The sequence below is a fragment of the Manihot esculenta genome, chromosome 11, assembly GCF_001659605.2.
Source record: "Manihot esculenta cultivar AM560-2 chromosome 11, M.esculenta_v8, whole genome shotgun sequence".
Classification (NCBI taxonomy): domain Eukaryota; kingdom Viridiplantae; phylum Streptophyta; class Magnoliopsida; order Malpighiales; family Euphorbiaceae; genus Manihot; species Manihot esculenta.
In genome coordinates this window covers 31,471,931-31,491,439 of record NC_035171.2, presented here as the reverse complement: position 1 = coordinate 31,491,439, position 19,509 = coordinate 31,471,931, and the positions used below count along the sequence as shown (strand labels likewise).

General features: G+C 29.0%; 1 protein-coding gene and 1 pseudogene across 1 annotated transcript; both read right to left on the bottom strand.

Moving 5' to 3' along the window:
* Nucleotides 1-5,974: 5,974 nt before the first annotated feature.
* LOC110625537 (auxin-responsive protein SAUR50) lies at nucleotides 5,975-6,679 on the bottom strand. The gene has a single exon (XM_021771162.2). It carries the CDS (start codon nucleotides 6,543-6,545, stop codon nucleotides 6,087-6,089), a length of 459 nt encoding a protein of 152 aa, XP_021626854.1. The 5' UTR covers nucleotides 6,546-6,679; the 3' UTR covers nucleotides 5,975-6,086.
* Nucleotides 6,680-12,130: 5,451 nt separating this feature from the next.
* Nucleotides 12,131-19,189, bottom strand: LOC110626093 (annotated as a pseudogene).
* Nucleotides 19,190-19,509: the final 320 nt, after the last annotated feature.

Below are 19,509 nucleotides of genomic sequence, written 5' to 3'. Positions count from 1 at the left end.
TATATAATATATTTTAGGAAAAATTACTTTTTAGTCCTTGAGGTTTAACGTAATTAACACTTTTGTCCTTCTATTTTGGCGACCCAACACTTAAGTCTCTCACTTTCTCTTCCGTCCAAATTCGTAGTCCTTCCGTCCATTTAAACCGTTTGGTCAAAGAGTCAAAGGTGAGATATGATAATTTTTTTCAAAAATACCATTCTCTCAATGTGAAATTTCTATTTTTTTTCTCTTTCATGTTTTCTCCGGTTGCAGAAAGGGTAGGAAGAAGAAGAAGAAGAAGAAGAAGAAGAGACATTTGGGTTTGGGTTTAGTGAGGGTTAATTTTGTCAATTCACGTGTCCCAAACGGTTATTTTGGACGGAAGGACTATGAATTTGGATAGAAAATAAAGTGAGGGATTTAAGTGTTGGGTCGCCAAAATAGAAGGATAGAAGTGTTAATTACGTTAAACCTGAGGGACTAGAAAGTAATTTTTCCTATATTTTAATAAAAAAATTATTTTATATTTAATAAAATTTTAATTTTAATTTTTTTATCTGCAGCAAATAAATAAATAAATTACTATTTTATATTTAATAACAGAAGTAAATACAGTAATTTATAATTATAATTAAAATATATAAAATAATAATTTAAAATTGATATCCTAAATCTATTTTTATAATAGTGTATTCTAAATAATTTTCACCATCCCATCTATTAATTCCATGCATCTCAAATTTGAGCCTCTTCACAAACATAAACTCGTCATACAAGGCTCAAGTCTCTAAAGAGTTTTATAAAAGGCCAAAGCCCAAGACACACAGCAGATCCAAGCCCCTATCAGAAACTAAATCAAACCTATCAGAGCCCACGGTCCAAAACTTAGAAAATCATAAATACTCTATGCTTATATTAATATTCATTTCATCCCACAAAAATAATTTATTTTTATTTTTCATCATACTTAAATTAAATATCATTTTTATTTATTAATTTATTGATACACTTTTTATTTAATATGTATTTAAAAAGTGAATTTTCTTTCTTTTTAAGAATAGAGAATTTTCATTGATTTCATTAGTACCAATGTGGATCCGACACCGTTTGGAACTGGCAAAGTTCTTGGGCTTGAGCCTAACATCTCAAACACAGGCATAGTGGCCCACGTAATTACCAATGAAAATGCGTTAAAGCCCAACAAAAGGGAAAGGTGGCCATGTTTTATGGAGAGGGAATGGAAATTTTCATTGTTTTTCAGACGAGAAAAGGTGCAGGTGCGAAAAGGAAAGTTGGGGTTTATTTTTTGGATAATGTTTTTTCTCCCTCTCATATCATAATTAATATTTAAAAAAATTATTTTTTTAAAAAATAAAATATCTTTTAAGTTTTGATTTATTACATGGATTCATGTGTTAATTAATTATGGAAATAAAAAGATAAAACATAATTTATTATTATTTGTTATGAATAATGCATCATGTGATTGCACTCATATATCTAATTTAATGATAAGTGAATCTGAGTAAATTTGAGAGATTTTAAATTTTATCTAATCCCTATTTAAAAATATATATAATAGAAATCTTCATAATGCTTCTTAGATTTATTAATTTATTTAATTTTATAATCTCCTGAATATTTAAATGTGTAATTATATTTATTTTTATTAATTTATATTTTATAATGTATATAAAAAATTGAGTTGATTTTGATGAAGTACATGTACATAATTTTGCGTGGAGTATACAGCTAGCAGCAAATTGAAGGGGAATTGGGCCACAAGGCATCATTAATTCCATATAGAAATATCTAGGTAGTCTCAATCAAATGTATAGAGAGGGTGAGAAATGGAATTAGAAAGAACAAGAGTGAAAGATACAAAGCTCCACAACGGTGAACAATTTGCTGTGGAATGTCGTAGCAACTCAAGCTGTCATCAGATATTTTTGTTTGGTCTGGTAGGATGAACCTTTCCTTTCCAAATTATATATATCAGCTTTTTTCCCCATTATTCAAATTCCCAGCTGGTCCACTAATTAAGAGAGTAGCATGCATGTAGCTACCTCATAAGCCAATTAGAAAGTAAAACATTCATCGAACTGATGTTAACTATCCTATTACCAATTCTATTTATTACAGTGTATTTTGATATTTAATTTATTTTATATTTAATAAAATTATAATTTTAACCGTACATTGTATTCATTGAAAAAAATCCAACAAAGACTAATGTATTGAATTACAAACTAATACCATTAATTTATAGTTACAATTTAAGTATATAAAATAATAATTTCTAATTGCTGCTTTAAATTATTTGTGTAGTAATAAACTGGGGTTACAATATCAATAATAATGGCCACAGAAATTACACGTTAATATCAAGAAGAAAACTTTATATTCATAAAATAAATAAGTGATTATAAATTTTTAGTTAAAACTAATCGAAAAATCTTAAATAGTGCATGAATTTTTACTGTAAAAAGAATATAACTCTAAACATTACTGATGTCCTAAACCATTATAATAATAATTAAAGAAAAATAGCTCTTCCAAGCCGGATGGACATTAAATTTCAAGTTTTCGTAAAGAAGAAATCTGTGTTTAATCAATGAGAAGAGGGTTTATTTATCTTGTTTTCTGAAGTTGCATAAAATCCAGGTGAACCCATTTTCATTACAGGAGAAAGTGATGAAGAAGAGCTGCATCCTCACCCCCTGTTTTATATTGCATGGTTCGCATAAGCTACCTTGTTTAATCGTTTAATTATTTGATTATATGATCAAGAAACGTATAATCTTAATAACTTGCACAGATTTTAACTTTATTCACAATTTTTTATAAAATTAAATAATTGAAATTGAAAAGTAAATATTAAGATGATGGAGTGACAAAAAGGTCCTACAAGAAGTAGTTTGAAGTCCAATTATTTAAGAACCTCGTGGTATGTGTAATTAAGCTTCAACACTTTTAACACTATGGGAAGCCATATTGATTGAGACTTTCGTGGCTCCTTCTTAAAAATTAATTTCAATTAATCAAATTACTTATATAATAAAAATAATATTGTGTAAGTTAATTTAAATTTAATTAAAATTAATTTAAAAAATTACTATAATTACAAAGTTAAGTTTTTTATTTAAAATTAAAAATGTGAAAAATCGCAAAGAGGTCATTTAAAAATGAATAAACTAAAAATAATTAATAACTTTGCAGGGAAATATAATTAATTTTCCTTTAATAACTCTTCATATATTCGTGGGCACAGGAGTAACAAAGATTGAAAAGATGAACTCTAATTTAATATTAACAAAATTCATCACCCACGAATAAAGATAGATTAGTTATATATTTAATTAAAGAAATAAATTTTATTCAGTCTTTTTAAAATGTATATATTCTTATTTATTAAAAATTAAATGTTATTAAAATATTTTTTAAAATTAAAAATTTTGATTTTAATGTATATTATAATTAAATATGCCAAACTACTATTTCCAAAAGAAAATTACTTTATAATTTGAAACAGATAAAAAGTGAAGTAAAAATATTTTTATGAAATAGCAACAGTATTCAATTCACTTGAAAGGAAGTAAGATAATTTTTTAATATTGAGTATCTATATACTTACTTTAATATCATTACTTACACACGAGATTAAGTTATAACCATACGGTTCATAGCGCTTACAGATTTAGTCTGGTGGCAGGTGTATTTGAATATATTTGGAAGGTTTTAGATTCTATTCTTTCAATTTTTAATTTTCATTCTTAAAAAAAAACTATATGGCCTATAATTTAAAAAAAAAAAATTTATATACTCAATATATGGTCAAGTTAAAAGGTTATTATTAACCAATTTCTAAAAAAAAACAAAAAAAAAAAAAGGTTATTATTGAGTACTTCAAGTGTAATATCTTATCTTAGCGGTGATCCACTAAATTAATAATATTAGAATATATAATTAAAAAAATAAAAAATAAATACTAAATTTATAACACTGTTAAAATGTTATTCTTATAAAACAATGAAAATTAAATTTAAATTTAGGAGTATTGAAAAAAATTAAATATTTATAATAATTCATATTTATATCTAAAATTTTAATTTTTAAATGATAAAATTAATTTTTTTTTAATTTGTCATAGAGAATTAAATTGAATTTTATAAAATTAATAATAAATTATAATATAATTTTTAAAATTTTAATTAAGTAATAAAATAATTTTTAAATACATATTTTTATCACAACAATATCAATTTTTTATTAATCTCATTATTTATTCTCTGCTTCTAGTTTTATATAATATCATAGATTATTAATAAAAACTTAAAATATAAAAATAATAAAATTTTATAATTTAAAACATAAAATATTTTATTTTATTTAGAATATTATTAATAGAAAATAAAATTTTCTAAATATAAAAAATATACATAATTTATAATATTGAATATAAATATTCAATAAAATATTTCAATATATATTATTTATATGTGATATTTTATATAATATGAATCTATTTATAATAAATATTTACAATCTATTTAATATTATATATAATTTAATATAAAATATAATTTAATTTCAATATAAAATTTAAATTAAAAAATTATATTTTTTATTAATAATATAAAACTTTAAAAACTATATTATAATTTATTATTAATTTTTTCAAATTTAATTTAGTTCTCGTTATAGTAAATTGAAAAAGTTTAATTTTATCATTCAAAATTTAAAATGTTAGATATAGATGTGAATATTTTTAAATTTATTATAAATTTTATATTTTTTAATTTATTGATATAATATACTTAAAATATTTAATATTTTAGGGCCCAAATTTATATAAAAACTGTAATAAATACTTTAAATAAATATTTATATCTAACTTCGTATAATATTACTTAAGATAATGATATACTTGACATAATAAGTGCTCAATCTCAAGCGTTGCAAAATTTAATTTTATAAAAAAAAATTCAGGTTTTGTACTGAAGGCAAGTTTTATATTTGTTAAGATTTTATGAATGTTTACTATTAAAATGAATAAAAAATTGTCAATATTACATAAAAAGTATGTAATATCACATGGAATATGCATACTTATATTGATATACGATTTAGGATTTAACTTATTCAACATTACAACTAAAATCAAAACCTATTAAATATCTAAAGTTAGTATAAAAAATATAATAATTAAAACCTTATTCGACTTTTATATAGTAGAAACTCTCTGTAACTTTATTCGAAAGATTTTAATGATTTATACTCGAGAGATGAGAAAAAATGAGAAATATTTTTGCCAAATTATCTTATATAGGGGTTTAAACAAGTACTTGAGGAACATTTTTGCCAAATTATCTTATGCAGAAGTTTGATTTTGAATGATTATAAATTTTTATTAGACTTTATAACTGATATTTCAGTTAGATGGATTCGTCGTAACGCTACTCTAACTGTTCATACTTTAACTAGAGAATTTATCAGGTATAATCGTCTCTCTCGTCTCTCTGTTTGAGACAATATCCCTCTTTATTTAATGAAATTTTATTAATACAATAAGCAGTTTTGCTTTAAAAAAAAAGTTTATTATACTTTAAATTTTGCTAATTCACGAAAATTTTTAGTTTGAAATATTAACGAGCTTAGTCTAACAATATAATGCCGTTCAAAAATAAATTTTTATATATTATTAATGCAAAATTACTACCATATAATTGTATGTTTATTTAATCTCAATAAATATAATGTTGTACTCATTAAAAAAATTAAGAAAATATCAATATCATAGGTATTTTTTTAATCCCAACAATTCCTTAATAAATCCTTAGGAGAGGAATCTGCATCATAATGTAGAACTATAAATGATATGTGATATGTCCCCCAAATGAAAGAAAATTTTGAGGAAAATATGTTAGAAAAAAATTAAAAAGAAGCATTTCAAACAAAAGATGCATATGCATCTTTTTTTTTTTTTCAGGCATTAATTACATACATAAACTTCAAAAGAACCCTTCTGCTATCATAAATTATTTCCATGATAACAAAAAGGAAAAAAAAAAAGAAGCAAATTTATCCAACAAAACTCAATTAATTCAATCCTCCTGATACCCAGATTCCTCAGCCAGTATCCTCTCAAGTTCACTAGGGCTGCAGGGGATTGTAAGAACACCTTCAGGATTGAAACCAAATTCTTCAGCAGCTTGTTCCAAGAGGATCACAAATGCAGGCTGATTTAAGAAACGCAACGGGACAACGAATCTTCTTCTTTCATCGCCGCCTGTAGCCATCACTGCAAAATGTCCTTCTTCAACATCTTCAGGAACGTATTTTCTGTGGTAGGAATTGGGTTTTTTCACCATGAGTAGACTCTTTTGCAGTTGTTTAACCACAGCATTGAGCTTTTTCATGCCAATGATCTTCTTCTGGCCTCGACTGCTACTGAATTTAGCCATGGTTTTGTGTTCTTTGGTTGGGTTTTTTAGATCAGTTGAGCTTGATTTATATAGGATTTGAAAGAGACGAGAGATAGGGTTTCTAGGGTTCTTATGCATTCACATTGACAGCATATGGGAAGCTGATGGACTGAGATAGCTTTTCAACATGGGAGACCGTTCCATGTGAAGTCACTCTCTTCGACTTTGAGTTAATTACCATCAAAATTTACTTGCTTTTTCACTCACATCTTATCTGTTCCGAATCTTTTTTTACTCTGAGAATTCAATTGGTAGATTTCTTTTCGCCATATTACATAACAGATAGAAGACGGTCAGTAAAGGGGTGGAGCTGTCGCCCTCTTAAAATTTTTAATTTTTAAATAAGAACATGTCAAATATGAATTTGTTTTTAATAAAACACTGATTTACCTCTCATTCTTAAAAATAAATTTATAAAATTCATTTTTTTTATCAGTTTAACTAAATAAAAATTTAATAATTAGAATTATATTTTATTAAATTTTATTTTATTTAAATTATAATTAGTATTTAACAATTTATTCTTAATAAATATAAACATTGTATTAATGAATATTTAACTCTATACGTAAATGTTGCATTAATCCCTTAAATATAAATATTGCATCTGTCATTGAAGATAGTATCTGAAAATAGTTGTTACATATGCTTAAATTATATTCATAAGCTAATCATGATGATTCGAGTACATAAATTAATAATTTAATTATTTTTTTTATAATAAATAAATAACATTGTAATTAAATAGAAAGCAACATAATATGTTTTATATATAGTAAAAATTATTTTTTATAATAATTTTAAAATATTATTAAACTATTATTTTAATAATATCACGTAACAATTTCATACCCATTACTAATATAATGTTATCTAATTCTTAAACCATAGTAGTTTTTGAAAGGTTTAATGATTTAGATTTAGTTTAGGGCATGTTGATGCTATGTTTTTACTTGATTTAATTTTTTCAATTTTTCATATATCTGTTTAGCTCTAAAATGTATCACCTTTTATGGTAAAACATAAAATTTGATATTTTACCTAAAAAGTCAGTCTACATCTTAATTTTTTTATCATTAACTTCTAACACGACTCATATAAAAGTGTAATAATTTAATTTCTATATGTACGTATATGTTTTATACACGAAATAATATTTAAAAATTTAAATAGTTACATTAAAAAAAAAAAGTTAAAGTGGTAATTGAGTTTTTGATTAAAAACTAAATTACATATATAACCTAACCCACCTTTTATCCCAAAGCAATTCTAATTAATGATGATGGTGTTACCCACTTTATAGTTAAGTGACACAGTTAAAAGTACATAACTGAATCACTCATTTGCCCTGACCTTAAACTTTTGAGATGACCCACCTTGAAATATACAATTCATTCATAGGTACAACCATATAGACCCTCTAATACCTTGTTTGTGGTTATGAGATTGATATGTCTTTTGCATCAAAATATTTCATTCTTCCTATTAAAACATCAGGCTTCACTGGCTACCAACATTCTACAGTTTCATGATTTGATCCATATACTGTTTGATCTTTTCATGAACACCCAGTCTCTGTGTTCCTGTACAAAGTCTCAACCATGGGGGCTACCTAGACAGCATTAGCTATTAATTTAATTCAAGTTGCTCAGAGAGTAATGCATTACCCATGTAGTAACTCATGCAGGTGCTCAGATCTTATTATTTTCGGTGTCTGAGATGCTGCAATAATGATTGGACTGAAAAGTTTCACTCAAGGGCTCCAAAGTCCAAAATATGCATCATTTTCATATGTAAATTTCCTGAGATGTTGTCTCTGAGAATTTAGACTAAAAGTGTTTTTGGGCTCCACATACTGAATCAGCCGAGAGGGGAAAAAAGGGGGGAAAAGTGCAAAAGGTTCAGGTCAGTTGCTTTTTCTGGCAGAATAGACAATTCTGCAAAAATCCCCAGCTGTCCTAAGATATTTTTAGACGCGACTGCAGACTGGTTTGATTCGCCCGAAATTGTACTGAACTTTATTAGGTTAGGTTTTCATATAGTTTCAGTTTTGAATGGTCCAATTCAAAGGTGATTCCGGTTTGGTCTTGAGCGAGGGGAGGCTCATTCCCAACCACCGAAAATCTTCCCGCAAAACAAGATGCACTGGATTAATTTTTCTGCGGTTCAAACCAAATTAAGTCAATGAGCCAAATTAAGGGTTCTAATCCAGTTCAAGTTTCAAGAAGCCCTCAAACCGGAACTGAGCCTACGCTACTTTTAATTCAATATGGTTTAGTCTATAAATCAACATACGGTTTCAATTTTGATTTTGATCAAATTGATCTCAGTCCAAATTCAATTTGGTTCAAACTGGATTGACCCATATATCTGCTTTGCTATATGTCTAAGAGTCCCCATATAGCATGGATTATTGACAAGGGACATCAGAAGGTTAGACAAGATAGATACCCAGCAGCTTCCATTGAAAGGTGGGGAGGCTTTAGGTTTAATTTTCCGTTTAATGAATCGCTAAGTGATAAAAGATTTAGCATAATCCATGTGATTAATTCGAACTCTGAGACCTTAAACTTTGAATTATTTAGAGATTATGATGGATTAAATCGATCGATTGGGCAAAGTTTATTATTATTATGTCACCCAAAACGGATAACCATAGGCTATGGAGATAATATTGCGTTAGTACAGACAAAAGGGTCCTATCTATGAAAGCTATGGCAAATTTGAATGATTCAACAAGAAAATGAAAAATGAAAAATAAAAATAATTCAAGACCAAGTTCGTGTATATGCCCGAGAAAATAATTAAAGCCATGTGTGTATATATATATATATATATCCATGTATTAAACACTTCAATTAAAATAATAATTTATTAAACACTTAATTTATAAAAAGCATAATAACTAAAAATTATTAATAACTTGTAAAAAGGTAAAAAAATAGTTATACTTATTACTAATTATTCTCTAAATTTTAATAATTGTATTATAGAATGATAAATATAATTTTTAAAAATTTAAAGTATAATCAATAATTAAATTGGACTATTTTGACTCTTTTATAATTAGTCTTCATTAAAATATTTAATTTCTATTTAGTTGTTATGATTTTAATAAATTTGAATATTTAATAAATTTTGATTTAAATTAAGATATTTCGTAGGTTTTGATTGTAATCTAAGTGTTTAATGTATTAATATTAACAAAGGGGGTAAATACATATTTGATCAAATAATTAATATTATTTATACGTCAACGCCTTGCATCTTATGATCTTATTATTAGTACTATAACTTACTAGAGTTACTAAATTAATGAAGAGGGTGTACTGAATAAGTTGTTGTTTCCTTTTGGGGATTGGGGTTGTACTTATAGATAAGAGTACTCTCGGTCTTGGCCTTTTTTTTTTATATTATTTATTTATTTTTTTTTATCGAAAAGTAGTCTTGGCCACCCAAGGCATATACATTGCTAACTCATTTCCTAACAAGTAATTAATAGTTTCATGTTTTAAGATACAACTAATTGACCTAATAGGCAGCGATCACTCTTTTACTATTAAGGTAAATATTTAAGGGAGAGAACTGAGACCTTATACATTTTTTTATATTTTAAGGTCTTTACTTTCTACATTTTAAAAATAAAGAAAAACCAACTAAATTATTAGTTTAAAAAATTATTATTATTATTACGATTATATTATAAATCTTGTAACATGTAATGGATTGTGAGGGTTTAAGGCCTGTGTTGCATTGATATTGTTCCAAGTTAAAAAAGTGGGGGAAGAAAAGGTATCAACAACTTTAAGAGAGTAGTTTTGGGATTTTGAATTCTGAGTCAGAAAATACTTTCAGAAAATTATGATATATTATTTAAAAATTTTATTATAAAAATATATTAAATTTAATTTTCAATTAATTTTTAATATCATGTTTTTTTTTTTATAAATTTAAACATTATTCTAACCATTTATAAGTATCAAACCCATCCCATCTTATTTAAGTGAGAAGGTTGTAAAACTACTCATCTTAATATTGTTTTTTTTTTCTTCTTTTTTCTTTTTTAAACAACCAGACGATGACAATTAGAAATAAAAGCAAAGTGAACGAGGACACAAGATTGTCCTATGGGTACTTTAAACTTTAAAGCCAACCTGTAAAAATGTCCGGTGTCCCCGCCACACGAACATGATCGGTCGGTGAGCTTGAGCGGTATTGGGAAATGACTATGCTACTATACCAAAGCCTTACTCCCAGGTGTTTAACATTGCTTTTATAGCTACTATGAAAAAAAAAAAAAAAACTTTCTTAAATATAATAGTTAAAAAAAAATTAAAAATTAACTTAAAATTATTTTTAACACAATTTAAATATAAAAATATCAAAACAATAAAATTATTTTTTAAAATTATTTTTAATAGAATTTAAGATGCTTTTAAATGCCAAATAGACTCAAAATCAATAGAGAAACTACAAAGAAAAAGAATTAATTAGCAATAAAAGAATTATTATTTAATAAAAAATTATTATTTAATACATATAAGACGAAAATATTGATTAGATAATCCAATCATTTTAAAAAATATATAAAAATGTCCATGAATATTTAAAATATCTGCTAATTAATTTTTTTTATTAATTTTAATAAATATTAGAGGAAAATTTAAAATATTTTAAATTGAGTAATAAACTACAAATCTATTTTCTTATATTAGTAAATTTTTTAAAAAATTTTAGACACATTTGCATATATTTTTTAAAATATTATTAAATTTCTCTAAATTACGTATGAAAGACTTGTTTTGTAATTTGCTTTTTTTTTTTTTTTTTTTTTTAATCACAAATACAAAATTTGGTATATGTCTGGAAATTGCTTCTTTTATCCCAAATATAGATTTGGTATATGTCTATTTCAATGCATAAAAAGTCGGTGGAAAAAAGAAAGGGCATAAGAAGTCTAAAATCACTCACTATTTGCAGAGCTTGGAATTCTAATTAAACTTGTTCTTGAATCAGACTTACCAGTGACCTGCCATAGACGAAATGTGTAAATAGTTCATTCTCCGCCTCACTATCTTCTAGTCAGGGATGATCTGAATGTTACATTGATGAATGCAGATGCAAGGAGGTCGGGTGTATCTGCAAGAGAGCAACGCATTCCAGGTTTCAAACTAATGCACGAGGGATGTTTAAAATCCAAACATCCCATCTTCTGCTTTTGAATGCAGGAATAACGCTGCCAGTGCAAGAGTTGAAATTAACATATTACTAGTTAAGAGGCAGGTCACAGTAATTAAAGAAACCTTGTCCGCGCTTACGAACTCTCAACCAGAGCCAGCACCAGGAAACTATAAAGGCAACCTAAAAGTTATTTAGATTATTAATACCATGCATCCCTGTTAAACATTGCCAGCAGAAGTCGACTGTTGATTGCTGAATTCAAAATCCCTCTTCATATATCAGACATTATCACATAATGCACAGCAGTGGAAATTACCACACAATCATGCATTCTAAAAGTGAAATTACTGATCTATCGTGTTTTTGCTCCATATTAATCAATGTAACAATCTTTACAAGTCAGACATTTTCCCAATGGAATTTCTATATTAAGGCTTCATATTGGAACAACAGTACACTAAAAAAATTGCAGAATTTTCTACTTATTTCTCTAGCTTAATCTGCATGCTTCATTAATGCACATGTGGGGATACAACCCGTTTGGCAGTTTCACGAATGATCAAAACACCCAGTAAAATAGGGTCAGTCTTAAGCCTATCCAAAAGCCATCTCAACCGATGAAAAAATATATTATACAAGAAGCTGTTTGTAACTTAAGGGAAGCATGTGATATAAATCATGGATTGTCTTGGATCATTTCTTTATTGTCTGTTAGTACATTTCATTTTTGAGGTTGAAGTTACAAACACAGAAGGCTGTAGAAAACGAGTGGCATAAAAGCATTATCAAGTTGTGCTGTGTAGGCTTGCAACAAACCACTCACAATCACTGCCAGGAGAAGAGAGATCCAATGCTGTATAAATTAGTATTACAGTTATCAATTTGAACACAAACAGGGCAGAAAAATATTAGATTAATGAATCATTAATATGATCTTCCACAAATTCTTATTCTTTAAAATTTTCATTCCTTTTTTAGCAGGGAAAGCATATATTTAGAATTGTAATATCGAGTGCACACACACAATACAGACAGGAGGTTTGAGTCAAGAAGCTTGCTATAAAAGCACAATTCAATATCAGAACCTGGAATAAGACATAATGAATTTAAAATGTGATAAAGAATAGGCATCCAAATCTCAAGGGCATTGCTAATCAACCAGCTATTGGTCCATCATTATAAGGCTGAATCATAAACCCTCTTGCATAGAATTGTATTAAATTGATTCAATCAGGCTCAGAAGCGTACCTATATAGGGGGCCAAGTGGGGCATTGGGCCCTCCTTGGAATTTCCAAAAACTTTAGGGTGTATATTACTAATTTCTCAAGCACCTGTATCATTCAGTGCACTAGTAGCATTATTTTGCCTTTTTTTATGTTACTTTATTACAAATTATTTAGGATAATTAATTAAAAGTATGCGTTTCTTGAATTGGCCCGTTCAAATTTAACAAAGCGAACTTAAATTTAAGAAAATATAGATTTTGTAAGTTTCATGCATAACATGTAAGACTATATAAATTTAGGAAGAAAATTTAGAAGTTAAAAAAATATGGGGTTGTCTTTCTTGATTCAAAGAAAAAAAAAAAAAGGGGTTTCATGAGTTTGATTGATAATGCTAAAATCTACAAACAAAAATTTCAAATTTAACAAAATATGAGTTTCAAGTTTCATAGAATAAGTTAAATGGAGAAATTATTTATATTAAAACTTATTATGACTATATAAATTTAATAAATATAAATTTTAGTACAAAAAGGTCTCATACTAAAATTTAGTAAAATTATGATAATTTAAATATAGGGATACAAGTTTCATTGGATAGACACTAAATATATGGCGAATCCAAATAAAAGAAAATATCACATAGTAGGACCTCCTAGGAATTAGAATAACGTTAAGATATTATCTGTTAGTACAAGTAATTTATTTTTATTATTAAAAATGTTTATTTCCAGTAATTTTATGCTTTTTTATTTAAATTTATGAAATATACCATCTTTCTTAATATATTTGTAAGTATTAATAATGAAATTATTATGAAAAGATTTTAAAAATTAATGAAAATTAGAAAATCATTATTGTATTTAAATTGTAACAGCTTATTAGTCTTTATAGTTTATTATCTTATCAATATGTGATTATTTTATATATGTTATTTCTATAAATCACGTACTGTAATCGGGCTCATTCGCACTAATTCAGGCTCATACATAAAAGAATAGCAATAGTAGGCTAATTCAGTAAGTTAACGGCCAAGAAGATGATCATTTGGGAAACTAGAAGCACATGCGCAGGCAAGCATGTTCTTGTGTGCAAACACCTGTATGAATGAGGGAGTTAACCGGTTAAAGAGACAGACCTGGGTAAAAATATATCCAGTGGATGCAAGAATTGGAAGCAAAACTGAGCAAGCAGCCAGGACAGACATTATACCAGCTGCAGTGGTTTCAATGGTTTTCTCTAGCTCGTAGATAAATTTTGTGACGTATTAGCAGGGTGCAAAGCAATAGCGACCAAGAATAAACTCCATTTCCTTTCAATATTTTCATTTTTTCCAAAAGAATACTTACTTCCAGCTATACTTCACCTGAAACACCATATTTGTGCCCAACCATCGATGCCTGTGCATAAAGGCAACCATCTTTTATTCTGGAAAAGATATAATTACATAAGCACAGCATGAGAATAACACACAGGGCAGAAAAACTATGGGTTTACTCAAAGTCATATCCCATGATTCTCAGGGCGGAAGAACTGAGTTTACTCTCATATCCCATGATTCTCATATTGCTGTTTACCACCATAAGCCTAATCTGGGTAAACAATGCATTTATAAGTGAAAGAACCTACTTTTGACAGAAAACAAAAAAAAAAAATTTGCCGCCATAATAATTATGCATCTCAGATTTTATTGAAGGCCTACAGCTGCTGGTATTTGCTAGACCTAGGAATGTGCAATTTGAAAACTTCCATAAATTCAAAACTAAATGGAATAACAAAACAAAAAGCATTTCATAATTAACATGTCAATAGTTATCTACATGTTAGCAACCACACCTACCATTGTATCCCCAATTCCAAGGCTCAAAATCCCAGCAAAAGGAGCAAGCAGACGATCATTGTACCCAGAAGACATCCAAAACGGAAGTGCACATCCCAGCAAGAGTGAAAAGTGGCTGTGAAAGTGAAAACAAAGAGCCAACCAATCATTGCATCAAAGATATGCATTTCAGACGCAAACGGGGAAGAAAACAAGCAGCAGCCATGCCTGACAATGAGGAGATCAGAGTCACGATGGTCTGTGAATGCATTCATGAATTGATGTATGAGTTGTCCCATTGGCCAAGTTTTCCATAGCTAAGACAAAACATATGTTCATGAAAACATAAGAGGAAAGAAATATGAAAAAGCTATAGCATGTGAAGGAAGTCTGCTGCAGCTCCTCAACTATGAGCAGTAGGACTCCAGTATAACAATTTTCACGTGTGTCAAATTATAATTCTCATTACAATTTCAGAAGTTGCTAAATATGGTCTTTTCAGAAATCCTAATCCCTTCTTTTTAGTCATAATTCCATAAATTCTCTCCTTTGCATTTGCAAGTTAATCTCCAAAAATTGATCCTTAAAGAACTACGATCTGGTGATCTAGAACACCTCCATTAAATTAATTATTTTGTTTAATTACAAAACATACAAACATTGTGCATGGTTGTTTCACATACTCGAATAATTTCTAAGGTCAAGAAAACTGCCAAGGCTGCACCAAATGCAAGATCAAGAAACTTTGGCTGAAAACAACTATAAAGTAAGCAGTGCATCTAAGAAAATCACAAAAACAGACAAAAGCATGCCCTCAAGCAAAAGCAGAAAACCTCAGATTACCTGGAAGATGACAGCAGGCAGAAACATTAAAACAGCCATCAGATGGTAGTACTTCCATCCTCTCGATTTTGCTACTCCTTGAAATATTGTAAAACTGCAGAATAGACACATAAATCACACATACCCAATAGATGCACAAGGAAAGTCTTTTAACTGGCTCTGAGAAGACAAACATCACTATCCTGTTAAGATTATAAGGAGGAAGTCCAAAAAGTTACATACAATGGGTTACAAATAATTTGACCTGAAAATAAATTGCACTCAACACTTCCAAGCCCAAGAAAATAACTTGCCATGATAATGGGCATTGCAGCATGAAACGACCTACATCCCTGTCGAGAGGGTAAAGACACACACTGAACCACAAAGGCTGTGCAATTTCAAACCATGCAGCAACAATCTTTCCGAAAAGGGAAGGAAAATTACTGTGGGAATCCAAATGCCAAGAAATATCATGCAAAGGATGGATTCAGCCATTCAGAAACATCTAATTATTAACATATAATAGCGATTGGTTAGCGGCCATCCATTTCTGGGCTAATCTAATCACTTGAATAAACAGTACTTCCACATTAGGTCAGATGGACTTTAATGTGGATAAGCATTTCGTACTGAAGTAAATGAAAATAATACCATCATAAGGGATGCACTTGAAAATCCTGAACAAATTGCATCCATGAAGGGATGATAAAAACCATGATGAGACCAAGAGAAGCAAAAAATAGAAAAGCTCTTCCTCTCTCATTATAAGTTGCTGCTGATGAGGTTGTTTCATTACACGAGCAATCCCATTTGTGTAGAATAAATTTAAAGACAACTGCAAAGAGAAGCAGAACAAGAAGTAACCCCTGCGTGAAAGAGAATGAACTTTACTATACAGCTATGTCATTCATAACTAATTCCTTGAAGAATGATTGTTATTGATAATGTCAACAATTAGAATACTATACCTGAATGATAGTACTAATCTCACTTCTCTTAATCCCATACTGCACAAGAACTGAATTTGATGAAATCAAGCATCCATAAAGCTGTTCAAATAAAATCAATTACCCGTAAAACATAAAAATTCTTTGCTTAATCCAGGGAAAAAAAGTTAAAACATCTTGTGAAAGCACTAGCCTTTGAAATGGTACAGGCCAACATGTCACTGGAGTAGAGAACAAGACCTGTAGCACCAGAAATGCTGCCCCTAGAAAGACACAGAACAGAAAATTTTACAGAGAAAAGAATTGGCAACACTTTAGTGAAACAGAAAAGTACAGGAAGGAATGTTTATAAATTTAAGGCCATCGGCACAGAAATGAAATTTAGCTAAAATCCTTGTGAAATGTATATAGATGCAGTGGAGTCACTTCGATGTATAGTTTTTGCTAAAGACCTTATCATTTGAATCAAAGAATTGATCAACTCAATTAAAAATCTTAGAGGTATAATTGTTTATCATCTTGAATGTCATAACAGAAAAATTGGAGCCACCAAGAAATTAATGCCAAAGAACTATCAGTACAATTTCATTGAAACTCATTGTTTTAAGGTTTTACACCCAAGTTTGTGTTGCAATGGATGTACGGTAGGGATAACAAAACAAAGAAGATATACAAGGTCTTGCAAGAAAATGAATTAGATATTTCAACTGTCATGGAATTTGCAAACGTGTACCACAAGTTATCACTTGTACGCATGGTCTTAGAGTCTCAGTAGCTGAAATGATGAGGATTTTACACAGAAAATTACGATCCATGCTTCAGTCACCATATATTTTGTCAGTAGACCATAATATAAAGCATCCCGCAATGACACATTTTAAACCATTTTCTGTAAGAAGAGGAACACATACTAGCTTTTGTAATATAATAAAATTATTAAATCCAGTGTCTATAGTAACGTTGGAATAAACAACCACCATTAAAGCAAGCAGAATTATTTTGGCATAGCTGTATACCTATGGAAGCACATGATGGAAAAGTAGCAAGCAGATGCTGCACTAATTTCACAGCTGTAATGCCATGAAAGATCATCCACAGTAATTTTAAAGTTGTTTCAGTACCTGTAAAAACAAATAAATATTCTAATCAGGAAACATTTCTTAGTTGAAATACAAACTAAAGAGTCTATTACGTGCATCTCTAATTATCTCAGACAATATGATATGTTCAAACAATAAAAAAGAAAATGCATTATTTGCTTACTTTATGGACATCTCACCTAACAAATGAGAAACCGCGCAACACGCATATAACACTAGTTGCAGACTTGCAGACTTACCAGTAGTAGAAGAAATGAACACTGCTGCACATAAGACAATGCAAATTAAGCCAAACTTAGCGGTCCATGACCAATGTAGAGGGAAGGGAGCATTGTCACCAATGAATGCCACATGACCAAGCAAAGGAAGATAAGCACAGTGAAACAGCTAGCAAATGTGGCCGACCAGTACTGCATCGCTAGATGATTAAGTTCTGCACAGATAATTAAGCAGAGGAAGTTAAGCACATCATCATACAAAATGGTGCAAAATCCAGCAATATAACCACATGTAAGCACATGTGGAACAAGGAAACTCACTCATAGAGCTAAAATATTCCTATCCTCTAATTCAGACAAGCAACTAACAATCACATTGCACTAAGATATCCTTGTGCTTGCGCAGGCTGAATGCAATAAATTTACTCCCTGGACCAAGTATGAACTAATTCACACTTATTATTGTTAACCAATGCAAATGTAATTAAGAAGCAACGCGATCCATAAGTGAAACTTAGTGATTATCAACGAGTTGATATAGAGCCTGCTAAAAGCTGAAAACGCCATTTGAGGCCAAACTGAGTGCATCACTAGTACCTTCATACTCAATTTCATGAAACGAAAATGCTCTTGACAGCTGCACCAACTTAGAAAGCATAACAGCAGGTAATGTAACTGCACCAAGCAAAATCCCGGAAGAAGCACCACGTCTGAAAATTCATACATTCCCCAAAAGAAAATGAATAAGTGAATGTATGAGAACTTATTCTTCCTCTTAAATACATCATATTACACCAAGTAATACCACTCTGATCGCGATTAGCTCCAAATTGGCTCAAGAAATTTCGTTGATCACTTGCTGACTACAAAATTTCTAGATTAGATGGCATGAAATGACTAGCAAAAGTTAGAACAAAGCAAATAAAAAATGCTAAGATGGCTCCAGTTTAGTCCTGCTTTAATTAAACCTCAATTCACAAAACCCTAGCATAATAATAATCAAAATTGAAGGAAATGAGGTTACCTGGTTTTGAATTGAGAATTGGAAGAGGAAGTCCCGGCTAGCATCTCGACGTAGAACGCAAAGAGAGCAAGAAGAGAAAGAGCAACGCCGTGGAGGAGAAAAGAGAGGGGGAGAGAGAAGAGCACACAACCGATGCAAAACATAACCACGGTTCTCTCGCCGTTCTTTCAACGGCGAGAAGCGGACAACCATGCCGGTTAAATGATCAATCAGCTTGGTGGTATGCAAATTGGACGAATATTAGGAAGAAGAGAATCCAAATTCCGAATTTGAAGGGAAATTTAAGGTATTGAGAGAAAAGGGAATCAGAAATTAGAAATGAAACTGGTCGAAATTGTTTTCGCGGGAAGAAAGGTTTGTTTTTTATTTGGAGTGGGTGCCGTTCTGTTTGGTGGCTAACTGCCTGACACTGATTGTTGCCCCACAAACACGTGTTTTATCCCTTGAGTAATTCCCACGTCATCATCTAATAAAATTTTTTAAAAATTATTAATCAATTCTTATATTATAAAAAATTTAAAAATTAATAACTTAATTTTAAAAAATATATTAAAGTGTTATTATATTTTTAAAAAATTTAGAGATTAATATTTAATTTTTATGGTATAAAAAAATTCTTAACAATTAATTATTTAATTTTAAAAAATATATTAAAATATTTTTAATATTTTAAAAAATATACTGATTAATTTTATTGTATAAAA

Coding starts and splice junctions, on each gene's coding strand:
- LOC110625537 (XM_021771162.2), bottom strand. CDS start 6,545: ATGCATAAGAACCCTAGAAACCCTATCTCTCGTCTCTTTCAAATCCTA.